Genomic DNA, 27,829 nt, shown 5'->3' with positions numbered 1-27,829 from the left:
GTCACGATACATCAGGGTCAGAACACATCATCCATCCCTGTTTGAGAAAAAGTGGTCTTAATGAAAGACGACCCAGGAGAACTCCACCGTTGAAAGCCAATCATAAAAAAATAAATAATAAAAAAAGCCATGCTAGAATTTATCAAAGTACATGTAGGCTTCATGTCTTTGAGAAAGATGAGACAAAACTGGAGCTTTTTGGCAAGTCACATTAGTTGTTTGGTCAAAGGCACAAAAAGCCTTTTTACAGAAAGGGACACTACACCGACTGTGAAACTTGTCGCTGCCGAGCAGCTTTACTGAGTCTCAGTTGCTGGTCCCAAATCCTCCAACGGAATCATGACCCGAAAAAAAAACAACTTAGAACACTCAGGTATAGATAAAAAACAAAAGAAATAGACTATTCTGAAGTAGACTTCCACAAGGCCCTGATCTAAATCCTTCTGAACATTTGTGGAAAGAGCTGAAACATGCAGTCTGGAGAAGGTAGCCTTCAAACCTGAGACAGCTGGAGGACTTTGCTCATGAGAAGTGGACCAAAATACGTATCAACAGGTACAGAAGTCTCATTGAGGGATACAGAAATCACAGTGATTGCCTCAGAAAGTTGTGAAATTTGTTCAGGACACTTTCCATGGTGTGCTATTTTTTATTTTATTTATTTATTTATTTATTTTTACAGTTATTCAAAGCAATGTCTGATTTGCATTAGTCCCTGTTCATTGAATTATTATTTATTATTACTTTTGTTGGTTTAAAGTTATTCCAGTGACCACTGTGGGTTTTCCCTTCTGTAATTGAAGGGTATCTACAGTACAAATTCGTCCATGTGTGCATGCAGCCGAATTCGTCATCATAAAATTGTACACTTGGCGGTTTTTACACCCCTTTTCTCATCCACAGCACAGCCAAGCTCAGAGTTACAGCGTATTAGCATCAGAATCGTGTCTCGTCGTACGCGGAAAATACAGATCTCATTCCTTTTTTAGGAATTCTTCTTCTCTCAGTTTTTCGTGATGCAACTCTGTCGTTACCAGCCGTGACCGTGACTTTTACACACAGCTGCTGAAATGAATTCAAGGCGTAACAGCTGCAACGTTATTTAAACTATTATTCTAAGAGACCAGCAATTATTCCTGATTTCTGACAGGTTGTTTATTAACTTTGTGCATCGCTTGGGTAAAAATGCTAGATGAGACTGACATTATGAACTTAAAGAGAAGTGCGTAATTATGAAGATGTCTGCGTAATGCATAACAGTGACCTCCTCCGAGGCGCTTGAGTGACGCGGCTCGAGTGCTTCGATGTATACAGAGATCAAGGAATGCTTATACAAGGATGACTTTCCATCCAAATGAATAATAAGCAAAAAATGGACAGTGTATACAAGTTGTGTAAAAGCTCCCACTTTCTCCTGTTTAGACAGGTTGTGTTCTCAGTATGCATAAGTCTGTTATTTTGCTATAAAATGTGTCAATCAGCCAAATAATTTAACTTGTGGAGTTTTTTTTTTTTTTTTTTTTTTTTGGCCACATTATCTTATTCAGTATTCAGTCTTTTGAATTCTTACATTCTCTAAGGTTTTTCGAATAATGGTTGACATTGCAGCTGCCTTCATCTTATTGCCACATTATGTGTATGAAGCTAGACCTGCCCAACTGAAGCAACTCCAGATCAGAAAAACACTGACTCTTGAGCACAATGTGTGTTTGTGCTTCCCTTATTACCCTGAAATTACCCTTTTTTTTTTTTTGGCTTACATTGCTCCAAAGTCTAATCTTTATGCTTTCTAGCAATTTAAGGCCTTTTTTTCTGATTAGTCTCACCAACAAGTGGACACACAGCTGTTCAGTCCCAATCCTGAGAGTTCTAATCACACTGTGTGTGTATGAAAATGCTCTTGCTTTCACTATTAAAGATTTTATTTTATTTTTTTTTGGTTTTTACCATGCAACATCACAAGGGTTCTCAAACCAGTTAAAGTAATTTCTGATTTCCTTAGTTGTTTACTTTGCTTGATGCAGCCCAAATGATTTGACCCTTTCTGAAATGTTGACTGAATAGTAAGCCCTATAAGGCTGTAAGTAGTGAGGGCTTCTAAATAATGAAATAAAAGTGATTTTAGCAGTCAGTATGAAGAAAGTATACTGGTGAATGAGTGATTTCTTGTACATTGCCTTGCATAAGTATTTGTTTTTCCTGCTTAGTTGCATCGCAGTCTTTTATTAAGTTGGATTTCTTTTCTTCATCTTTTTTTTAAATGTAGAAGTGGGAGAATTTTGTCTTATAGTTTGTTCCACAATACAGCCTTCAAAGTGGCAGATATGTTGTGTAAATTTAAAAGGAACAAACTTGGCAGCTTGGTAGTGCTGCCTCTCTAGGCCCATTACAGAGACCCTAAGTGTTTGAGCCTCCACTGCTTTAACATAAGTAATAACAAATGTTTCACACTGTTAAATCACTATAAATGCGTTGAGTATTGTGTCATTCTTAAAAAAAGAAAACATAATTGTTATAAAGTGCTGGGGTGTGTATAATGTATATACGGAGATAAAACACTTTAGGTTGTATTGTATTTATAGGAAATTGAAGGGTCATTGATCGTTTTCTTACAACACTGTGCACTCAAGCACTTTATACATTCTGATGCACCGTAACAGAATGATTAGGACTACCTCAAAGTAGGTTAGGTTTTAGCTTCTGGGGTTCTCTAGAACAAGTTTAAACAATTTTAATTAATGCTGCTATTAAAATACACAAATGGCACATTCCAGTTAATGTAGAGACACGTGCAAAATCACAGATGGCTGACTTCCTGCCTAATGCACACTTTCCATCAGGAACCTAACACCAGGGCTGTTAAACACTCTTTAATTGACAGCTTTATCTTCCAATCAGTGCTTTCCCTTAATATCAGTCAGTCTTGTAGCTTGGCAAATGTGTTTTACAGTAAAAAGGAAAAAAAAAAAAAACACTTGAGTTGTCTGTGCAATGTAATAAATGAAATAATACACTATAGATGACTCATTTGTGCAAGCACTAAAAGGGCACATTGTGAGGAATCGTATAAAATGTCACATGTAAAGCATACATGAATACGTTTTTAAATATATATATATATATATATGGATGATTACTCGTCTAGTATAAAGCTGGTTAAAATTGGTGAAGGAGAAATGTATAAAATCCATAAAATGCAATGATCTGATTGCGTTCTGTTTTTAATTGACGTATGAAGTAAATGTTTTCACCAATTTAATTGAAATAATCCCAAAGAGGAGTCCATACAGTACAGTATGTGTCAAAAATATTGCTGACGTGTTTCGTAAGTTAAGTTCTTACATGTGGCAAAAAAAGGTGAAAGTGATGGAAAGCAATAGGTTTATTGATGGAGTATGATAAAATTACCGTAAAAGTATAATTGATAACAGTTTAAAGTAATTAAATGTATAAAATAAAATAGAAAATGAGAAGCAAATATATATATATTTGCTAGATAGATAGATGTGTGTGTTAGAGGATGATAAAAAATATCTATTTGCTAAAAATCATTTACATATAGGACAACATGCAAATTAGAAGATTTCTTGAATTTTAGTATGACTTTTTTTTTCTTTAAAAAAATATTGAAATAGCGTCCCAAAAACTGCATATTTATTCAAGCAAATATGTAAAGTTTTTTTTTTTGTTATTGTTTTATTTTGAAAGGCCCCTGTTAGACCACTTTTGCAGGTGTTTTTTTTTTTTGTTTTTTTTTGTAGTGACCGTTGACTAAAGCCGCAGATTTTGCATCAACTCATCTTCAGGGAAATAGGCACATGCCAACGGTGCAAATAAGTCATTTACACAAATCAGATCCCTGCCTGCCGCAGACTCGCACCAGATTGGATTGGCAGAAGCTGTGCCACGTCGAAGAGCATTAAAGCGCCTAATAATGTTAATCATGCCTCAGGGAAGATCACAGACATGATGAATCACACTCTGTAATCACACTGATGTATCTACTTAACATTAACCTCTTCTCACAATCACCTACATATTGTGTGGTTTCCTTTTTTTTTTTTTAAGTACAAGTTCAGTTAAAGTTAAGGTAATTGTATTAAAAATACATTTAGCATTAATTAAGTCACACTGAGAAACACAGACAGATGTAATTAATGTACATTAAAGCAAGTGGACAGTTTTCATGAATTTGCTATTAGGAATGGGAGTGACCAGGGACCAAAAAGAACTGAAAGAACTGCAGGCTTCACTTCCCTTAGTTAAGGTCAGCATTCATGATTTAAAAATAAAAGAGAGACTTGGGCAAAAATGGCATCAATGGTAGATTTCCAGCGAAAGCCACTGCTGACAAAAAAAAGGCTCGTCTCACATTCTTAATTGGTTTATGCCACAGGACAATGATCTGAAACACACCAGCAAGTCCATTTCTGAATGGTTAAAAAATGACAAAGTTAAAGTTTTTGCTGTGGCCTAGTCAAAGTCTGGACTTAAATCCGATTGAGATCCTTAAACAGGCCATTCATGTTTAAAAACCCTTCAATGTGGTTATATCAAAACAATTCTGCAGCAAAGAGTGTGCCAAAATTCCTATGTGAAAAACCTAATGCCAGTTATTATATACACTTGCCAAGAGTGGCACAACCAGTTATTAGGTTTAGTTTTTTACATTGTCAGTTTTTTTGTCCCTCTAATAAATGAAATATTCTGCATTTTGTATTTGAGTTATCTTTGTGTAATTAAAAAAATTATTCGATCTAATTATTTAAGTGTGAGACATATGCAAAAAAAAAAAAATCCAGAAAGGAAAGCCGCTATTACTTTTTCATGGCACTTTAAAACTCCTTAATAATCGTATGCCTACTTAAATAGCCATCTTCTGAACTTTATAAATTAGGCATTTTTTCAGAGAAGGATGGAGATTGTTGGTCAGTTTATCAAATTAAATCGCTAAACATTCCTGTTAGACTTATAAAAAGATGGACAGAAATGTTTTGGCTCTAAACTGCCATCTAGTGGACATCACCTTTCACCCTTTTAGATGTCCGTAAGATACGTGAGCGATTATGCAAACTTTTTGGATTGATTTCTTTATTTTGAAGGGACAGGATATCTTTCATTAAGAATCTGTTCATGTGGACATTTGTCTGAGATTATACAAACATTTCATTTACAACTGTAAACTACAACAAGTAAGTCCTTGGGCATGTGTGCTTAGTATGGATGTTTTTTTTTGTTTTCTAAAGTAATCCCAAAATGAGGCAGACATCATCATCATACACTGTTTAACTGGCAGCTTTCTGCTGTTGTGTTTCAGGCCGGGACTGTGCGTGACTCCATGGCTAAATCTCTGTACAGTGCTCTGTTCGACTGGATCGTGTTCAGAATCAATCACGCCCTGCTCAACCACCGAGAGCTAGAGGAGTCGGCCAAGGTAAGACCGGTTTCATTCAGACGATTAGAGAAACGGAAATATTTCAGCTCTAATGGATCGCGATCTGGTGATTTATCTGCTGTGTCACTCTGCAGTGCTGTTTACCGGAGAGTGCTGGTTTATTCTGTAAATAATAGATGCAGGCATTATGTAAGGTATATATCCTTACAGTACAGATATTTCAGGGGAAATATGACTCACTTTCTTCTCAGATATTATCTATCGGCGTCCTCGACATCTTTGGCTTCGAAGACTACGAAAATAACAGCTTCGAACAGTTCTGCATCAACTTCGCCAACGAGAGACTGCAGCATTACTTCAACCAGCACATCTTTAAGCTGGAGCAGGTAAAAGCTATGATCTTTCTTATCAGCAGGTCCAACCCCTTACACATGTCAATGTTAAAATCTAGAGTTGTTCTTGCTGAAAACAGAATGAAAATAAAGGCTTAAACACCACTCGAGTTAATCACAAACCTACTTACATTACAACTTGCATTTTAATCCAATTCTTTATTGATAAAACGTCATGCACTGAGATAATAACTTTTCATGCATGATTTAAAAGCTAAACACAACCAGTCAAAGGTTTGGGGACACCTTTTAATCCCATTGGATTTCCTGATTTTTATTTCTTTCTACACTGTAAAACAATGCTGAAGGCGTCCAAAATATACAATAATCTCCTTTGAACAGTTAATATTGAGATGTATCTGCTACTTGCACTCTGTAAATCCTTCATAACGCCTCCAATCTGAGGTGCTGTTTGTTAATTGGTGGTTTCTGAGGCTGGTAGATCTAAATACACTTCTCCTCTGCAGCAAAGGTAAGTTTAGGTCTTGTTTTCCTGTGATGGTCTTCATGAGAGACAGTTTTATCATCATCCATCAAGCTTGATGGGTTTTGCAAGTGCACTTGACACACAATACTGTTCTTGCAAGAACTATTCCAGAACATCTGACCCTCGTGTCATAAAATAACAGCTGACACTTGTTGTTAGATAGTTAGTTAGTTTGTTAATTACCCTAATTAGTTAATAAAATCTTTAGTATTGCTTTAGAATGTATTAAAAAAACACAACAAAAAAACATTAAATTAGAAGGTTTGTCCAAACTTTTGACTGGTGCCTTACTATAAACAGTGTTGCAGTTTCCTATCATGCATAGTTGCTTAGTGTATAATTAGGTCAGTAAAGATCTGAGTTTTAACGTATACTTGGTTTTTATAATATATTTACAGCATATATTCGATTGTTAAATAACGTTTCCCTCTGCTGAGAGAAAAGCTTTATACTGTAAGTTCATCTAAATGTGTATATTTACAGACTTAAACTAATTAGAAATGTACTAACCAGTGTTTGCTGTACAGTATTTGTGTACTACCCAAAATGTTGTTGCCTACAAACTCAGCGTAGTGTAAACATGATAAATATGGGTTAATCTCCAAACTTTCCAACAAATTAATAAAACAAAATCCAGGAGATCTCTTAAATGCTTGAAGTTGCATCATAAAAAACTTGTAGTTATACAGCTATGTTTAATAGTAAAATTAAGAACATTTCCACACACACAAAATGTGATGAGAACTCTCAGGACAAAACAGCTTTGTGTTCATAAGAAAACCACTTGTTAGTAAGACGAATCAGGAAGAAAGATTCAATTTGATTGTGAACAAGATCAGACTTCAATAGAATAGGGTCATGTGGTATGATGAGTTCAGATTGACCCTATTTCAGAGCGATGGGCGCGTGTCAGGGTAAGAAGGGAAGCGTATGAAGCGATGCACCCATCATGCATAGGGCCCACTGTACAAGCCCTGGAGGCAGCGTTATGATCTGGAGATGTTTCATTCGCTCAGGACTCAGCAAAGTTATGTGGCAATAAAATTAAGTCAGCTGATGACCTGAATGTACTGAATGACCAGGTTATGAAGTTTTTCTTCCCTGATTGCACGGCCATATTCCATTTCAGATTGCAAAAAAAGTGGCTCTGGGAGCACGAGGAATCATTTTTACACATGAACTGGCCACCAAAGTCGAAATAATCAAACTTAAAGGCGTTTAAATTTAATCTTTTATCATAGTATATTATAGTGCATATTTTAATATTTTAGTATATTATAAAGTATAGTAAGCTTGTCTTTATCATTGCATTATTTTGTCTAGAGTTTTTTTTTTCTTTTCAGAGGACTGTATTACTATCAGACACTATTTGTATCCTGAGCAGTTAGTCAGCAAGTTACTTGGCATATATATATATATATATATATATATAATTTTATTTTATTTATTTATTTATTTATTTATTTTTGCCGCGAGTGGTGATACTGTGTGCTGAACGGTTTACTTAGTGGTTTGTCTTTATTACAGGGATTGTTATGGTAAACAAACTGACTGACTGTAGTGAGATGACTAAATAAACCAGTCTCAAAGACATACAAAGACACTTTAAATAAAGAAAAAGAAAAGCCCTATTGTAGTCCTGTGGATCAACATTCATTTGGTGTGTGTGTCTGCGGTACCTACAGCCCCCACAGCTCATCATTTTAATCACCGCCTGTCAGAGTGCTGCCTTTGTGACTCACCTTTTAATGTCCGTGTAAGGTTCAGGCTTTTATTTAGACCGAGAGAAAGAGGACACATAACTGTCACAACCTGATATTGTTTCTGCACGCTGACCTGGTCTTGAAGTTGTGATCACAAACAGCTTCTTTTAAAGTGATATCTTTCAGAAAACTTTAGGCAGGTTTAAATTCTGATTATGTATTAACATTATATATACAATGTTAAGAATATATTCTTTTTAATGATTTGTAGCATATACTTTATTTATATTCCTTTTACACATGCACTTACTCCCTATTAACTATCACTAAATATAAAAGTTATATATAATAAATATCAATAATATTTATAGATGGTTAAAAGAAAAGAGGATGAACATAAACACTAGCTGGAGTGGATTAAGGAACATGATGTAGTGCACTTTCTGGAAAACTCTCAATCTGATATTTAACAAGGACATTGACTCTTTTTGATTAAAATATTAGAAAACCATTTAGGGGTGTATGATATAATTACTAAAATATTGAGACATTTCCATGATGCTTAATATTTAGGTTTTGTTAATAAATGGCAAATTTTAATGGTATTGTATTTTTAAATAAGAAAGTTAAGGGTTTCAGTAATCACAAGCTTGGATCCCAAGGATGATACAAAGCCGAGCACTTACAGGATACTGACCACGGTGTTATTATAGATAATCTTTTAGTAAAGCTCTTTAAATATGTTCATCTTTAAGCGTACTTCACTCCTAATGCGGCATTCGTTTGGGACTAAAGCGATGTTGAGTCTCGCGCTGCTGCTGCTCTGAAGAGATCGGAGTGAGTCTTTTAGTCTTCTGAAGTGCGCAGTGCTGGTTTAAGTGCCAGATCAGATTCACCTCGCCTCACTGGTTGCTTCCATTATTTAATCAAGCTGCAGAAATCGCCGCTAGCAGTCCACAAAAGAGCAGCTCTCTCATGCAAGGTGCCATCCTGTTACGAGCCACAGACGGCTGGCATCAAAAGGTGAGGGATCTGATTGCGATTAGATTAGATTACACTAATGCACCGCTTTCACAGTTCTAATACAAAGGCACATTTAGGACGCGGCAATTCCAAATCACATTATGTTTAAAGGTGTGTTTTCCCTGAAAAAGCACAAATTTAGTCTATTTGTGGGCTAATGAGGCCTGGGCTGGTTTCATACTTGGCACAATTACCTCAGGACAGAAGTTGAAAAGAACATCATCACAGGGTTGTTTTTCCACGCTGGCGAATACCTAAATTGATCAGACTTTTTTATATGCATATAGATATAAAGGATAAAAGTTGGCTTGAGGCTGAAAGTCGCATGCATACACACTGTACAATCAGGAAAGTGTTAAAGATGTTTGAATCTTTTTTTTAACCAAATGATTTGGTAAAGGACCTGAGCATATTAATCCACGTTTATTTCCTTACTGATGTTCACACGAACAGATATCAGTGGAGTAAACAGGTGACAATAAGGCTTGTGTGTAATGTCTGAGTGATTTTATCTGCAGGGATGAGTCTATCTAAGCATTTCACTGCATATCGTACTGTGTATGAGTGTGTATGTAACCAAATAAAATTTGAATTTGAATCTGTGGTAGATGATGCTGGTAATTAAAGTGAGGACTCATTTTCCTAGTGCAAGAGTACAGTTCTTTTAAAATGTGACATCAATGTAGGTTAGGTCATAAATGTAGAAGTATTTTGTATGTATTCAGGGCATCTGTGTATACTTTCAGCAATAATATAGATGTTAAAATGTTAAAACTTTCCCTGTGGTTGAAATTCATGCAGAAGAAAAGCATATACAGTACCATGAACATGTGTAGATTTCACAATTTCAGAGGGGCTGAAAAGAATGTATGCACACTTCAGTGTGGAAAAATATATGCATAAGAATGTTTTGCTAAATTACTAAAACATCAAATTGTATCCAATCACATTAGATGCTCAAAGTGGTCACCATTAACATCCAGGCACTTTTGATTTTGGTGAACTGCTATGTGAGTGTACACAGGGATTGCTTTGTATGATACAGTGGAACCTCAGATCACGAGCATAATTCGTTCCAGAAATGGGCTCGTATTACAAAACACTCGTAAACCAAATTAAATTTTCCCATTAGAAATAATCGAAACTCAAATTATTCGTCTACAGCCCAAAAAAATAAATACATAAAAATAATTACTACAAAATATAAAATACAAATAAAACAAATTGACCTGCACTTTACCTTAAAAAAAAAGTAAAAATAAATCCCGACAAATAAGTGTTTCCGTTTGTGCACGCAGGCGCTGTGTGCGCGCACGCACATTATACACACACACACACACACACACACACACACACACACACACACACACACACACTCACTCTGCCTTACACAGAAACTGTGGTTTGATTCTCAGCTTTGATCTTGATTCCTGTCATGGAGTTTTCATGTTCTCCCCGTCCTTGGTGGGCCGGTTTCCTCCCACAGTCTAAAGACCTGCAGATGGGCCTAATTGCCGTTCCCAAATTGCCCGTTTTGTGTGGGGGTGTGCCCTGCAATGGATTGGCCACCCAGTCCAGTGTGTACCCCGCCTCGTGCCCCAAGTCCCTGGGGATAGGCTCCAGGTCCCCTGTGACCCAGAATACATGATAATGCGGTGTAGACGGTGAGTGAGTGCAGCTAGTGTACAAATTTAACAGTACCACTTCAAAAGGATTTGTGTTGCTCGAAAGTAAAGTGTACCTCCGCCATTTTATTTGGCTCTCTTATGGCGGTCAGATGACAGCATCAACAATAATGACAACTTCAGACATCTTTAGTGGAAACACAATACTAAACGTTGCTGCTAATTCGAGTTTTAGAAAAGGCCGTAGATGATGACTGTTGAGGTGTGCATGCATTTTTTTGGGCCCCTCTGTACACTGTATGGGACAAAAGTATATAGTATGTACACTTGACCTTTGAGTCAATTTTATTTGTATAGTACTTTAAACAATTGTCATTGTCACAAAGCAGCTTTACAATCAAACCGTTGTACAGTATGTGAATTGTTGCCACAAAGTTGGAAGTGCCAAGTTAAGGTTCAGCGTAGATTGTATTTGTGTGCCACAGCATTACAGTTATTGCGACTACAGCAAGTGGCTCCAAACCTGTTCTAGCAAGGCAGTTCCCCTGACCTCTAGAAGGACATGGTTTGTCAGGGTTGGACTGCTGAGGACACCTCACCAATATAATGTATTATACATTATAAAAGAGAACAGACCATATGTGGAGTTTTTACAGACAACCACCATGTCTTTTTCATCGTAATAAATTAGAAGAAAAAGAAAACTTTGAGGATTAGGGTCTTGATTGTTCAAGTAAATCCCCCACAGGGGCCAACATCTACCAGATTACATCAGCTTTGTTTTGCCACATGTAAGCTCTTCCAAAGGAAGAAGACTAGCCACTACAGTCGGTACATGAGAGGATGACCATAAAATAAGTATACATTTCTTTGCCAGATAAATGATGAAATAAAAAAAAAAAAATTTTTTTGTTTGTATTTGAAGATCTTTAGTTTTATCTAAAGACCACAACATGCTTTTGCACTCCATGGTAAAACTGAAGGGAAATACTGTGACGACCTCAACCAATCACGTGACTCAATGACATGGCTCACTCCGCAGATGGACGTTATTCATGTGCATGCTTTATATAAACTATTGTTTTGTAATTAGTATCCGCTCTTTATATTTGTCTCATGCACAAGTTCTTGGTTAGTTTAGGAAAAGTTTATTTGAACGTCCTAGGAAGGGGAAAAGTACCTCATGGTGCACCACCCATTTGTTCTTAGACAAACACTTGGGCATGTGACATCCTCTGCCAAGTTCCACACTTTAATTGCACAAAGAAATGAAAAATAGTGGATTCAAGTGTCAGGAATGAGTTGGCGTCTGAGTGCCTGCTGAACTCATAAAGGGTTATGAGCTTTTTCCATCTCACAGAGGTTTAAGAACAGTCGTAGTGTTACCTCAGGATGTAGCATGCCTTGTGCATTTAAAAGAAATAATAAATAAATAAAATTGTAGTAGCATGAGTGGAAGCAGTAGTGGTTTAATAGATGCGTCAGTAGTATTAGTAATAATGATCCCGCTGCATGCTGCTTGAATCGCGAGCGCTCGGGCTCTCGTCTGTTCCTCCGCTACGCCTGGCATCCGTACCATCTGCCGCCCATAAATCCAAACACACTGGAGTGGCTCTTGGAAAAGGCGGACATGCCGCACACGCTCTCATTATACCATTAATGGCAGTTTTTTAAACTTTTTTTTTTTTTTTTTTTTTTCACTACGCCATTTATGGCCATGTTGTAAATGGGGTTTTATTTGCTTTCATTTGGAAGCTGTTCGGGCTCATTCCTCTCGCCAGCCAAAAGAAAGCTGTTCAAGAAAAGAAGTTGCATTAGTTCATTAGTGGCTGTGTTATGTAGTAGTATCATTAGTCATGGTGTTTCATAGTATTTTCTTAACGTATTTCAGTGGAAAGGATTGTAGTTATTTTCTATTTGTTTTGATTGATTGTTAATTGTGGAATTTCCCTACATGAGCAGTAATCTAATTTTCTGCTCTGGCCTTTAACAAGGCTGAAAGCAGGACTTTAGCAAGGCTGAAAGATGCTACTGATTTTTAAGAAACTTTACCTGATTACGCATTTACATTCTCTAAAATCCACAGAAAGGGCAAAAAAAAAAAAAGCAAAACGTTAAGCATGCCTTTCATATTAATAAACTGCAAAGACCACAGTCAGACTCTGGGAGCGCGTCTTCATTCACGATCATGAAAACACTTTGGTGGCCTGTTGTTTTGTTGCTCTGGCGGCTGTCCGGAGATGAAAAAAATTCCTCTGCCTGGGTGGGGTCACATAGAAGCATAACATACGACATCGTAATAAAAACAGTATAATTCTTCGTTTGTATGAACTAATCTGTTTACATAAAGAAGAAAATGAAAAACTAGCAGGGCAGCACAGTGTTTTTTTGTTTGTTTGTTTTTTTTCAGTTCAAACGTGTGCGTGTTTAAAAGCCGTGTTAATGTTATCGTGTTTCTCCCCTCAGGAAGAGTACAGGGCAGAGGGCATCACCTGGCATAACATAGATTACATCGACAACACGGGCTGCATCAACCTCATCAGCAAGAAACCCACGGCGCTGCTTCACCTACTGGACGAGGAGTGCAAGTGAGTGACTGAGAGAGAGAGCTTCTTCATTCTTCTGAACGAGGGTGGCGCACGTCAGGACCCGACAATGCGCCTGGTTCACATCAGTTACATTTTGAATGCTAAGCCAACGTTTTGCTCATTAATAAGTAAAAAGGGTCGTTATTATTTTTTTTTGCACCACTATTTTTATTGATCCACGATCGAGGAAAACTCCTGAAATAGCTTGAAAATCAGACCTGGTGGTTTACATAGTTCAGCTCTCTTGGCACGTTCTTCATCTTCCTGTAGCTGTTAAAGTTTTGGCAGCAGCTCTCATTCCCCTTAAGGCTAAAAGAACATGGCATGTTTATCATATTCCTGCATTTCTTTCCTCTTTCTTTCTGTCTTTCTCCCTCTGACCTTCAGTCTCCTTTCACAATGAGCCTCACTGTGTGTATCAGTGTCATAACACTCAGCTCAGCCATATTCATTTGAAACCGTGTCTGATGTTGCTTCTTGAATTTCATTTCTTTCATAACGTCGAGCTGATTGAATCTTTTTTTTTTTTTTTTGCATTGTTGTTTTTCTTGCCGTGTTATTCATTTTGTTTAAGAGACAGAATAATTTTCTTTGTTTTAATATTATGACAAAGCTGCACTTACTGGTAGTTCGTGACTAGTGACTCTCTAGCTGTGATATGATCAAGTTCATTGCAGGAGTCGATGGTTTCAGTCAAAATGCTTCAAGCTTTGAACATGATCAAGAACTTCAAAGCAAAGCGAAGCCTCAGTTTGGTCTTTTATGTACTGTACAGTAGTTCCCTCGCCAACTTTGCAGTTTAATTTTATGTATAGTATGTTTTATATAATTCTTTTTTTTTAAGCACATTCAGTTGTTCAATGGCCAGATGACACGTGTCTTTCTTGGAAGACTTACATTTTTAAAATATTTTTTACAAGCAGCTAATTCACATTCAACTTCCACTTTGTAAATCCCAGTGCATTTTGTGTTTTTCAGTTTGTGTTAATTTCCTATGAGTATCGTCAGGTTCGAGAGAAGTCGCCCACATTAAAGACATTGTAAATTTCTGTCTGCTTATTTCATTGACTTTGTCTGTTCCATGTTCAGCTTCCCACAGGCCACTAACCAGACATTGCTGGACAAGTTCAAGCGGCAGCATGAAGGGAACAGCTACATCGAGTTTCCTGCCGTCATGGAGCCAGCGTTTATCATCAGACACTACGCTGGAAAGGTCAAGTACGGTGTGAAGGTGAGAGCCGTGCTCATTTACTGTACACCAGGAGGTTCACCAGGCTGTTTGTTTATTTAAAATAATTATAAGTAAAATATAGCTGGCAATAGCTTGCATATGGTAAAGAAGAGACTTTATACTTCTGTAATCATTAACTTGGTTCATATGCTCACCTGTATGTCTTTTGTACATACAAAGTTTTTTACAAAGGGTTATTCATTAAACAAAAAAAGGGGGGAAAAACTTCTCCTGGTTTTCCAAACATGGAAAGAGTCTCAAATCTAAAATAATATGGAAAAATATTCAGTAATTTAAGAAAATCAGGAAGTATTGTACTCGAAACAGACCTGTTGTTTGACTGTGTGATAGATTTATCACTTGTGCATTAATTGTAAATTGACCAAAAGTTTACGACAGTACTCAACAACGTTTCAGAACTGTACACAAAACTAGTTTGTTTAGTGCATATTGCCTCTTTTATAACATTAATTTCAGAGAACATGCACAATCAATGTTCCAAGCAACTTTAGAACACCAGCGAACGTTGTCCGATCTTAACAGCTACCTGTAATGTTCTGCACAAACCAAGATCGACTACCATCATTCGTTGACCTGGGGGAGACGATGTGTTAGACACACACAACAGTGTGCTTATATCCGGGATGCACTTAAGGAAATAATTACCAGAATTTCAAAGAGTGCGCAAAGCATATCATAACTCTTTATAATGCTCAAGGAAACTCAAAGAAGCAGTAAAGTAATCCCAGACGTGTAGAGAAGATCACACACGTTTTTATGCTCTACCCAGATCCATAAGGTGGAGTAGAAATAACAAGCCCTGCTGGAAAATATTACATCACTGCATTAGAGTGTATGTTGGCGTTTCTGTAAGCAATTTTGTTGTCCCATGCTCTGAGTTTCTGAAGGCTGTGGGAAGTCGTTTTTATACTTACTCACAAATCAGGATTTTAAAAACAAACGGCCAGCCATTAGGTATCCTGAGAAAGCTTCAGTCGTTGCTTCAACCCGAAGATAAATGGCCCGTCCCTGTACAGGGAGCTTAATCACACCACTGGAACACGTCTTATTAATTAAATCACGATTTGGGCCTTAATGCACACGTGCAGACATTAAAGTCTTTAGTGAGTTGCAATCATTAATGATGACTTGTTTAAATATCAGGAGCTTTCTTGTTTTTTTGTGTTTTTTTGTTCTTTGGTGTTTTTTTTTATTGTGGAAAAGAAACATCGTTAAAATTGAACAGCTCTCAGATGAGAGATTAAAGGAAACTGCGCATGCTGTTGAGAAGATTTTTTTGGGTGCTGTTTCATTTCGTAATCATGTTATTTGATTCACTTGAGTTGGGCTGAGCTAGCTAGCAGTAATTTCAAGCCTTTATGGTTACTTCCTAAAAAATATCTTAAATGTTAGGCTAATAATATATATACTGTATAGTATATACAGAATAATTATAAATGCACAATAAGTGTACAACATGCCTGGAGTTCCTCTTCATGGTGGAGGATTTCATTTCATCCTAGCAGGTATTTTCATCCTAGCATATTTTCTATTAACTTTTACAAATTTTCGATTATTAATTTAAACCAGAAGGTGTTAATTAATACACGGACCTAAACAGATTTAAAGAGTGGTTTTTTTTTTTTTATTCTATTTAATTTTTTTAAGGTTTATGCAAGTGTAAAAAGAAAATGCAACCGATATACTGCACAAGTAAATTTAAAGAACCTGCTGTGGTATAAGAGGGGGAAAAAAGCATGTTATAACCTCATCACTTGTTATTTTCCTATAACAGCACTTTGCTCCCCATTCAAAATGCCCACAAAATTTCCTGTAATGGAAGTGTAAGGTTTTTTTTTAAATTTTTTTTTTTATGCGTTTTAAACCAACTGTGCCAATAAATCTTCATGCAGTAGAAGAGGAAATCACTTTAGCTTTCTTTAAGCCAATAAATTTTGCATTCGTCTCTCTTCTTGCACATTCAGGACTTCAGAGAGAAGAACACAGACCACATGCGGCCTGACATCGTAGCCCTGCTGAAGAGCAGCAGAAACGCTTTCATCGGTGGCCTGATCGGCATCTACCCGGTGGCCACGTTCCGCTGGGCCGTGCTGCGGGCGTACTGCAGAGCCGTGGTGGCCTTCAGGGAGGCGGGAAGGAGACACACCGAGAAGAAGACTGGTGAGTCTTTGTTTTTAGTGGACACGCTGTGAGCAGGTGCGAACAGGCAGCACGTGGGGCGTTCGGCTGTTTTCAGCATTGAGCCATTCAGGAGAGAGGACCAAAGTGGCATGCAGGCTTTACAGGCATCATTGTTTCAGAGTAATGTGTAGGGGTCGATGCATTGGTATCTACCTTTGCACGACTGTTTTATAGTGGGGCTTTTGTTGTTTTCCTAAAACCTGCACGGCTGTTAAAATACAACATCTATTTTAGTGCACAGGAAAGTCTTCAGTACAGAGAAGTTAGGCTTTGCGGCTGCTTCGACAAGCTTTAGTTAGGAATCCGAATAGCTCATTATAGCCACTTTGATATAAATGATAACAGGAGCTCAGAAAGTGTCAAAAATATATATAATGTCATTGTTTAATCTGTAAAATGGCTATATATTTTTTTTTTTTTAATACAATAAAATAGGTTCAAGAACTTTTCAAAAAAAAATTTCCACCTCTAGCGTAAATAAATAGACAGACATAAATACTGTACATACGTACACATCTACAGTACTTAGCAGTAGTCTTGATCCCCCTCATTTCTTCATTTTAAAGTAATGTGAATTATATATTAAAGAAACGGGAACGAATATTTTACCTCGACAAGCCACAAGTGGATCTAAATTTACAATTAAAAAATTGGTTGTTGATTTAACAACTTTTGCAGCGACCTCATTTCCTGTCTGTTCCGACTGCTTAGAATCCAGCATCACCAGTATCCTAATCACCGGCCTGAACATCTGTAAATCATCGTCACCTTTTTCTCACTGGTTTATGCCTCAAGTTAGATGATTTTTTTTTTTTTTGACGCTTGAATGATTGAGACACAAGCACATCACTGTCTATATATGCAAAAAAATAGATCTGATATCTGATGAATATTCTTATAACACTAACGAAGAATTGTATTTAGATTATTTATTTATGAATTCTAATCTTGGGGTTTATTGTACGGTAGTAAAGCTTTTACTATTATAAGAATCAATTTCTTGTAATATTCATATTTCCACTTAAGACTTTAGTCTTTGTGGCTCGAAAATGGATTTTATTGCTATTCTTTGTCATAAGTGTGTGTTTGTGAGCCAGCTTAGCTTCTGCACTTGCTCAGTGGTCTTGCATACTGTAGCATCTTTAATGTTTTTCTTCTATTTTTACATTTACTGTACTTTAGCGTCTTTTCCCTTTAACTGTTCTGCAAGTAGCACAGTCAGCTTTGATCCTGTCGCTTTATTGAGATACTGTATACATCACACTTAGCTGAGCGGTAAAGGTCATCAGGCTTTGTTTTACGTGACTGAAATGGAGGTTAGGTAGTAAGTGCACCAGTGAGAAGACAGGTGCTTAGGTGTCTCAGTTAAAGTACCTGTGTGTGTGTCTCTCTCTCTCTTTCTCTCTTTCTCTGTTTGAAGCTTTGTAGTTGATTCTCTAGTAAATTCAGTGCACATCTTATTTCTACCCATTTAATCTGTCTTTTCTGTATCTCTCCATCTCTTTTTCTCTCTCGTTCTCTTTCTCTCTCTCTCTCTCTTTTTGTGCTTCCCAAGGGCATGATGCTGCCGCTCCATGTGCAGTTTTGAAAAGTGTGGATAGTTTTAGCTTTCTGCATCACCCTGTGCATCAGAGAAGCTTAGAGATCCTACAGAGGTGCAAGGAGGAGAAGTACAGTAAGCCTGCCTTTCCACTATTCCATCTCCTCACTCCATTGCACCCAGGGGCCGAGGCGATCAAGGGGGGGAAGGCACCAGCTATAAAACTAAGCCAAACCTATAAAAGATGTCAAATTTGAAAGTATTAAAGATGTAAAGACCGTTTCACCTCCATCAGCTGGTTTATCAGACTACTACAACTAGTGAAATGTATACATTTTGCGAAAGCATTATATTTAAATACAATCAGTCATCCAGCTGTGTTATTTATTTATTTTATCTGCTCTGATGCGAGTCAAACTGCAAGCGATACTCCACTCTATTACGGTTCTCATTTAGCTGGTCTTCCCCCTTCCTGTCTAAGCCCTTTGGTTCTGCACCTGTCTTTGTGTCAGTCCGCATTCTTTCTTGCATGATGTCAGATCCGTGCCCGCATGTGTTTTCCTTTCTCTCTTTCTCACTCACTAACAGCTGTTTGTGCGTGCATGTGGGTATGTACGAGTGTGTTGCCGCAAATGTGGGAGTGGGTTCAGCATGGCCTGCAAGCTTATCCAGTGGCACAATCGCCTACGTCTGCAGCACCAAGGCACAGTGCGAGCTCATCTCCTGCTTGAGCAGCACTGATCTCATACTTTGTCACAAGCCACTTTTATTCATGAATGATAACAGCACATTCATTTGTATTGTTTTTACCTGGTATATGATTCCCCCTTATATTATATCCCCTTATATATCGTTTATTCTCCAGATGTTTCAGGGTAGATTAAAAAAATAAATAAATCTTGTACCGGAGAGTCATACAATATTTTCGATTCTGATTGGTCAGATGGTGTAAATAAATTTTTACAAGGTGTTAGCAGAATGTAACTTACTTAATGAAACTTACTTAATGTACATCTCCGTACATACAGTAGAGGCAGTTCACACTTTCAAAATACTTAAATAATCATCATGGCTCGATTACAAAGCTGACAAGAGGTTTATGCATAACTTCAGATGTGTTTACAAAGGTTCATCATGAATTCGAGAGACTCTTTACAGGGAAACGGCAACCTGGCCCTAGAGAACCTTTTTTTTTTTTAGAGAGAGATTCCCCTGCTCCTGTTCAGTAAAGCCTGTTTAAAAAGCTGATAAGTTAAATAATTGAATAGTTAAAAATGAGCAGGTGGATTGCCAGGAGCAGTATTGTAAATACCTACCCTGCCCTGCCCCTGTTACTGTTCTCTTCATGCTCCATCACACCCTCTGCTGTTAATTAGACGATTAGTTAAATTAGGTGTGCTGGGAGCTGAGAAAACACAATAGCTGCGTTTTATTCCGAAGTGTACTTCACAGGGTGCTCCCTACTCATATTGGTGAAGGGAACTTCAAAATACACCATTCGGAAACGCCTCGAAGTCACGATGATATTGATAATGAATATATGAATTCTTTTTCGAACTTTAGTTGTTGTTTTTTTACGCTCCGGCGAGACACAATAACCTATAAGAAAATTTTCATTCTTTTTTCTGGTTAAGTTCACTTGTTCCCGACACCGTGCAGAGTTCACTTTGAACTGAACAGTTTTGCTCCCTGCTGATTGGAATCACACTTAACATGGCCGAACACCCTATGAAGTATACTTCACAGGGTACTTTAGGATGATCAGGACACACCTTATGTTTTAGTCTTTCCAGATATGATGAAATATAAATTGTTTTGACAGAATTAGATTTTATAGAAATAATTCTTTGGTACGTTTGTTTCTTGTTTGTTTTGTATAACATTTGCATTTTGTGTAATTACCAGTGTAAATTGTTCTGTAAAATAAACACCATGAACATGGTGATAAATTCGTTAGTTTTCTATTTTAAAAAAGGCTTTATAAATAATATCTAATTAACCCAGATTATTTAAAAAAATAATAATAATTTCCTAATGTTTTTTTTTTATTTATTTATTTATTTTACTGTTTTATGAGTTTGCATCATTTTCTTTTCCCTACTTGACCACAGCAGACACAGATCTGTGTGAATTCTTTCACTGCGCATTACAAAGCATGTTTTGTATAAACCGTCTCATCAGCACAAAGAATGGTCATTTCTAATCCACCTGTTCATTAATTCATAAAGCTTACACTCCCACTTACAGTATCTGCCTGGTGTGTTTGTTGTGTAAAGTCAGTTCATTGAGAGAGATGCTGGCAGTGTGTAAGAGTTGTGCCGTGTGTTTTGTCTTGTTTTGTTTTTGTGGCAGGTGTGAGCCGGAGGACTCCCCGCACTCCACTCTCAGACCTGCAGGGCAGCAACAACGAGCGCTCTTGCCGGTAAGACCTCAGTGCATACACCGAATTTAACATCACACCCTGCGTTTCTCCTTCTGACCGGATCAGTATTTACAACCTACACATAAACATTTTTATTTTTTATTTACGTTCACATTTAGGAGGAACCAGAAACTGCACAAGTGAGCAGAAGGTCAGGTTAAAAGACCCGAACACTGAGAGGCGTTCACTGTTTGAGCCATAAGCAAGCGGTATATAGCTCTCTCGTGTTTCACCCTGTAAACTTAATTTATATACAACATTGAAGCAAAAGTCAGAGGTGGAACTTGAGAATTATTGGCACTCTTTGACAGAATAGGGCTAAAAATCAAGATTTATGTATGTAATTATTTAAACTGTCAAGCTAAAACGATCAACTTTAAGCATTATGGTCAGTGTTATTCTCTTCAGATCAGGCTTCACAAAATTTTAATCGTAGTGAGCACTTAATTGTCGAACACAAGATTAGGATAAGAGCCCAATCCCAATTCTATTTTTCTATTTTTGAAAATTCCCCTTACCCCTACCCCTCCGACCAAAAGAGAAATGAGACATCGCTACTCCTTCACGTGAACGCGCCAAACGGAGGGATAGGGCTAAGTGTAGGGGTAAGGGGTAGAATTGGGATTGGGCTAAGATGAAGCATCAGAAATATTTCAATCTAAAGTGAGAATATCTTCAAAACTATTTTGTGGAAGGTTTGTTAGTCATAGTATCAAAGTTTGAATAAAAGTAATTCATTAATTCAATAATATTAAACAGTTTTGCCTGCAGAGGTACTGACAGATTGGAGGAAAAATGAGAAGTTAAAAATATAGTTGCAAGCAATGATGAGCGGGCCCCTGTGCCATAGGAGGAAATAAAAATAAAAAAAACATGCTCAGTATTTAATTCAATTTTATTTGTATAGCGCTTTTAACAATTGTCATTGTCGCACTGCAGCTTTACACACCCAAAAGAATTATGTAAGTTTGTATGGAATGTGACAAGGAAAAACTCCCTGAGATGGCAGTAGGAAGAAACCTTAAGAGGAACCAGACTCAACAGGGGACCCATCCTCATTTGGGAAATGAAAAAGCAGGAATTGATCTGCATTCATACTGTGTTAGGTGGCAGCCAGTTCAGCTATAACAGTTGATGTAAATAGGGACCCCAGGAGACTAAGGTTGACTTAGGAAATTTCATGTATGTATGCATGTTCTCTTTGACTTAGTATTTGGATTTGTGTTTTCATGACTCAGATGCATCATGGTCTGTAAAAATCTTTAGAATATCAAGTAAACTGTGATCCTCAACTCTGTGGTCCAGGACATCTTTTAGCCTTAATGTAAAATAGATGGTATGTGAACTCATTCTTAGAGGGACAACAATTCAATCAATTTCTATACAATGGAGGCAAAAAGAAAAAGATGTCTTTGAGCAAACACTATGAACAAGATTTGGAAAACTAATAAATAAATGAAAGGAAAATCTATAAAAGTTTAAAAAGTAAAGCTGCGAATGGCTTGTGAGAAGTTCGGATAAGATCTTTTCTGGTCTTTAAGGAGCACAGATAAGCACGCAGAGACCACGGGGATGCCTCTTCCGCTTCCAACCTCCCAAACGACTCCATGCTATCAGGATTATCCCTCGTGTCCTCAGCCAGTGCCTCACAACAGCTCCTTTGTTTTCACTCGATGTGATTTGCAAGCGTGCACGCTGGCTAGGTTACAAAGTGAGCACTAAACTCCATGCAGCTGCTTCCTGTGGTGTTAAAGGCACAGCTCTTGTATTCACTCAGAGGATGGAGCTGAGGGGAGATATATACACACACTTTTTGAATTGTCCTTCACCACCACCTATAGTCCACAGCGGAGCGCCTGAATAACTCCCAGCCTCACGCTGACACTGAGTCTGCAGCAGGATTCGCACTCATGTGGGCCTCACGCAGCATCTGCTTCTGATAAACAGCAGAGAAGGAGTCCAGGTTCACGGAGCCTGAAACTATTTAGACAGTTTAACTTTTTTTGTTTTGTTTTGTTTCTTTGCACAGAATATAAAGATGTTTGGCTTGGATTTAAGCACTGGATTGAAGGATGGATTCGACAGACAGCTAGAATAAAAACTCATGTGGAAAAGCATGTGCATACATTCTTCTTTTCGTGGTATCATCACGCATGTTTTTGGAAGCTAAGAAACCTTATAGTTCATGGAGATAGCTATTCGCAAGAGCGTTCTGTCTTGTGAGTTTTTGTAGATCCAGACCGCAAGAAAATTTATTTATTGAAGGAAGTTTTGGTTCATATCGTTTTATGGAAGTTTGTATTATTTACAGTCCTCGTGTGCAGCATGTTCATCCACGCCAGAGGTTTAAATCAACCAGAGGTACTAGACCAGCTATTATTGCTGTCATAAGGCGTCTGGGCCGGGACCTTTGGGCTCAGATGTAAATGCATGCAAGCGTGTTGGACGTAACTCCATGGAAAGCACAAAGAGTTTCCAGAATATAAACCACGGTTTTGTTAAATATTGAAAAAAAAAAATCCTGTTGCAGCCTTCCAAGCTAAATTGAACTTTGTAAACATTTTACTTTCACCGAAAACAAATTTGTTTCTTGTTACGTATATTTTATCACATGTTAAACTACTCCAACTCTAACACCGTACTCGGCTCTTTAACATCTGCTCACTCGTAAGCCAAATGTGTCGGATATATTATTCTAAGAATGTTCAGAATGTTCCGACAACCTTAATTTAGTTTAGCAGAAATAATCTCTAACCCCAAAACATTCCCACTTTCAGTGGAATTTTGCGCTTGTTGCCCACAACTTGCTTTTACTGTGTGTGAAACTTAACAATCATTCCCTGGCCCTCGTGCTGTCTGTGTGTGTGTGTGCGTGCTGAAGCCTCTGAAGCATGTTTAATTCTCACACACACACAATCAGAACTGCAAACTGAACTTCTCAGCAGCCACAGCCCTCCTGCCGTCCCTTGAGATGGATGTACTGTAGTGTTGTGTGTGTGTGTGTTTTTTGTTTTGTTTTGTTTTTTCTCCCCTGGACACTACAAAGACCAGCAGTAGATTGTCTTTTTTCCCGTTTTTCTTTTTGTTTAGCCCATGCCTAAGTGGTTTGTGTTGAATGGTTATCACTGGGATTAGGTTTAACCGCTCTGACCGCTTAAAAGTTACAAGAGCTTCTGTTTGTTCAGCCGGGAAGCAAGAAGGCTTTACCTTGCAGGGCCAAAGCTCTCACGTGGATTTGACTCTACAGTAGCAATCAATCCATGCTGATAAGAGCGGTGTCATAGATTTTCCTTCAGCTAGGCGAAGCTGTGGAAAGAAAGCGATCTTAAATCTTTCAAAGCTCAAAGTTAAATGAAGATTATTACATATTTTTCTTACTGTAAAGTTTTAGCTATAGTGAGAATTCACTAAACCACAATATACCAATTACCATACCAATTTTAAAGCATTTAACTCAAGGAGATGTTTTTCTGGCTTTCTTGTAATTCAGAAAGTCTGTCCCTGTAAAGAGGGTCTGGATTGTTTGTGTCATCTAACTTCCTACAAAAACTGCTGATTATGCACAACAGAATATGATCATGGAGCATAAGACGCCTGTCTCCGTGTTCCTGTATTCTGTATGGAGATGGAGAGGCTCAAAGCTGCACTGCCGGTGTTCAGTAATATAAAATCATATTATGCCTTCAGGTAACAGTTTCTCCTTCTGCCATGGACTGTTTTGTTCTGGTCATCGTTAGGCAAATCATGTAATCATGGTGGATGGCGTTGCCTCCACACAGCTCCAGAGTTAGCATCAGTGTGGAGGATTGTGTGTTCTCCCTTTGACCATGTGAGGTTTCCTCCGGGTTATCCGGCTTCCTTAAGCACATGGTTGGTGACTTCCTGCAGAATGTTCCCTGTGATGATGGCTTTGGATCCATGGTGACCCTGAGCAGACCCTAAAGCTAACAGATGAGAGAGTTTAACACCGTGATGTATATAGCAGATGAACCTAAGTCTAGCTCTCCCAGGCCACATTCCCGTACCCTTGTAGTGAGGTGTTGAAGAGCCGAATGGCTCTAGGGACAAAGGAGCAGCTTTGTGACAGAAGTCAGTGGTGTGCATTTTTTGTTTAGTCTTGTCCTCTCCGCCACTTCCTGGAGAGACTCCAGCTTCAAACCAACCACCAAACCAACTCTCATTTTGTCCATTGGGTGGCATCAATGCTTTTGAGACCCTCCCAGTATGTTACCGCATAGAAATGTACACTGGTGATGACCGATTGATAAGACAACAACATGAGCTTATTACAGATGTTGTAAGATACTAGTTTGCTTAGGAACAACAGTCGGCTCTGACCTTTCTTAGACAGATGGTCTGTGTTCACTGACCAGTCCAGTTAGTCATCCAGCTGTGACCTGAATGATAGGTTATTAATATATAAAATAATTAATTATTGGATTGATAAAGTAAATCCTGATTGGATTGTGTTACCCTGAATATCTCCATAAGATGACAGAACACCACTTTGCAACAGCTGCAGTCCAGCTTTTCAGCACAGTCAGTATGAGTTTCATTAACTATACTTATGGGCTTAAATTGTCCGCACGGCCCCCATGTGCGTGCAGCTTTGAAGCTAAGTGTTAAATAAATTTAAGAGCGTGTGCGCTCCAGAATCAGTGTTCATGCATGTTTATTTTTCCCCTTTAGGGAGAGCAGAAATGGACGCTCCGGGAGACAAAGTCGACTGTCTTCCAGCGGTACGATCGCAGATGAAGATGGGATCTTCATCAACTCAACCAGCAGCAAGCTTCTAGAAAGAGCACATGGCATTCTGATGTAAGATTTCTGATTCTGATTTTTTTTTCCTTTCCTGTTTCCGCACACATTCCCCAGTACAGCTTTTTTCAAACATGGAAACTGGTAACAAATTAAAGCTGAGCACCAAATTTTATAAACAAAACCAGCTCGCTTTTAAATTCTGTAGTACTGTAAGAACCTCTGCAGTGTGACCGCAGTCTGATCTGCAATCAATCATATCTTCTTTTTTTTGTTTGTTTGTTTGGTTGGTTGGTTGATTTAACCTCTTATATGCAGGAGGAACAAAAACTACAAAATGAAACCCAGCCTTCCGAAGGTGAATATTACAGAAATACAGACTTATCCTTTAATTATAGTTTTTTTGTGAATATCCCTGTTGATTAGTTTGTTTGTTTGTTTGTTTTTGTGTGCTGTAGCACCTGCTGGATGTGAAGTCTTTAAAGTATCTGAGCAACCTGACACTGCACGATCGCATCACCAAGTCCCTGCTGCACCTCCACAAGAAGAAGAAACCTCCAAGTATTAGTGCCCAGTTTCAGGTTTGTGTGCCCTTCACCCTCACCACCCCCCACGTTGTTGTTATTATTCCTCACACTGTTCTTGGCTGGCCTTAAACAAAATATATTTTTTTTTAAACGTCATTCTTTTTTTTTCTTCTTTTTTTTTATATCCTGTTCAGTAACATTACTCAGTGCCGTTCCAACTGTTGTTCGCTCGTCTACTATTTCAACTACTTTTTACTTGTCTGTTCAGTGTAGAATCAAGGAAACTTCCGTCACATTAAGCAACTTTTTTTCTTTTTTTTTTTTTTACAATTACACGGGATTCTGATTTCTCATTCTTAAAGAGAAACGCACCAGGGAGCCGTAAACACCCATCGCTGTGTGTTGTCACGCAACCTCTGGCACCGATCCTGCACAAATGTGTGTATGACCTCATTTCCCCACATCCTGTTGTGGGTCTGATTAAGCTCTATTTGGAAGAAGAGAAAGTAAATTCCTGACCACCAAAATAGACGCTTTTCCTTCCTCTCTTCAGTTCAGACACTGGCACACGCACACGCACACACACACACACACGCACACACGCACACATGCTGAGGGCTGAGCTGAGGCCCGGATATATGAGTAATGTCTCCCCGGTTCCTTTGTCCTTCAAGATGAACTCTGTCTCAACTCACAGGAAGTAAATCATGCACACCAGCCCACGCCGATAGCGCTCTTTACACCACCGTTTGTAAAGTCATTACTTTAAAATAAAGCCTATGTGCACGTCATAAAACCTTCAACACGCTTCGAGGGGGGAAAGAACGTGCTCGAAATATGTTACACATGAGCTAGTGTCACACTTGAATGACGTCACAGTCGTAAATCTTTTGTTTTCTCCAGGCATCTCTCAATAAGCTGATGGAGACTCTCGGCCAGTCTGAGCCTTACTTCGTAAAGTGCATCCGATCAAACGCAGAGAAGGTATGTCTGCCCCCTACCACTATTTTACCGCTAAATGTTTTTTTTTGGGGGGGAAAGGAGGTGTTCATTTTCTTTATCTGTCTCTTCTTATTAAGCTGCCCTTGAGATTTAACGATGCTCTGGTGCTGAGGCAGCTTCGCTACACAGGCATGCTGGAGACTGTGCGCATCAGACAATCAGGCTACAGCATCAAATATACCTTTCAGGTATTTACACACGCACGTGCACACACATACATACTTTCCCTATCTCGCTTTCCCTCTCTCTCTTTCTTTTTTCTTCTTGAGTCCATAAAACACTCTTAGAACAACCTCTGGAAATTGGATTAAACTTTTCTTTCTTTGTTGAGGAGGTGTATAAGCTTTAGAAAATGTGGATAATTTCCTGTGTTTGCTCATAACCCCCGGAATCCAAGGCTGAACTCACACTTTCCAGTTTTTGGTCTTCTATGCCTAGGTGTGGTCACTGAGCATGAGTTATTAATATTATTTTTATTGGCGTCACTTTACATCTTGTACCAGGAGGTCAAAAATGTAATCAATTTAAAGCTTGTGTTTTTAGTGTTGATAATTTTCAAGACGTGCCTACAAGGCATCAAGACTAATATACCATGAAAATGATGCTTTAAGTAATATATAATAATATGGGGCTCAGTGGTTAGAATATTGAGCTCCTGATCGCGAGATTTTGTTTCACGTCTATTCCAAAGTGCAAAATTCTATCATTTTTTAAACAGCTATAGACTGAGATGCCTACAACCAAACGCACTGGAAGTAACTTGATACTAATAACTACTTAATACTAATATTTAGTAATAATACTGCAATAATACTTTATAATATGTCCAGAGGAGAGATTGTGAATATATTGGTAGAAGGATGCTGAGGTTGGAACTGCCAGGCAGGAGACCTAGAGGAAGACCAAAGAGGAGATTTATGGATGCAGTGAGAGA

At 38.1% G+C, this 27,829-nt stretch overlaps 1 protein-coding gene across 8 annotated transcripts in view; it reads left to right on the top strand.

Annotated features, from left to right (window-relative positions):
• Positions 1-27,829, top strand: part of myo9aa (myosin IXAa) — a 113,216-nt gene that overhangs the window by 67,049 nt on the left and 18,338 nt on the right. For 7 of the 8 annotated variants that reach the window (XM_053512719.1, XM_053512724.1, XM_053512723.1 and 4 more), the window contains 12 exons: positions 5,318-5,434; positions 5,647-5,781; positions 13,092-13,213; positions 14,303-14,444; positions 16,430-16,625; positions 18,202-18,321; positions 20,539-20,608; positions 25,298-25,426; positions 25,685-25,724; positions 25,825-25,947; positions 26,797-26,877; positions 26,973-27,083. In XM_053512719.1, the coding sequence (XP_053368694.1) occupies positions 5,318-5,434; positions 5,647-5,781; positions 13,092-13,213; positions 14,303-14,444; positions 16,430-16,625; positions 18,202-18,321; positions 20,539-20,608; positions 25,298-25,426; positions 25,685-25,724; positions 25,825-25,947; positions 26,797-26,877; positions 26,973-27,083 (1,386 nt within the window). The remainder of the gene's footprint in view (positions 1-5,317; positions 5,435-5,646; positions 5,782-13,091; positions 13,214-14,302; positions 14,445-16,429; positions 16,626-18,201; positions 18,322-20,538; positions 20,609-25,297; positions 25,427-25,684; positions 25,725-25,824; positions 25,948-26,796; positions 26,878-26,972; positions 27,084-27,829) is intronic. The other variant, XM_053512725.1, reaches the window with a different exon arrangement.

This window comes from Clarias gariepinus, chromosome 15 (assembly GCF_024256425.1).
Source record: "Clarias gariepinus isolate MV-2021 ecotype Netherlands chromosome 15, CGAR_prim_01v2, whole genome shotgun sequence".
NCBI classification, from domain to species: domain Eukaryota; kingdom Metazoa; phylum Chordata; class Actinopteri; order Siluriformes; family Clariidae; genus Clarias; species Clarias gariepinus.
The sequence above is the reverse complement of the archived record's forward strand: the minus strand, read 5'-3'. Positions and strand labels throughout refer to the sequence as shown.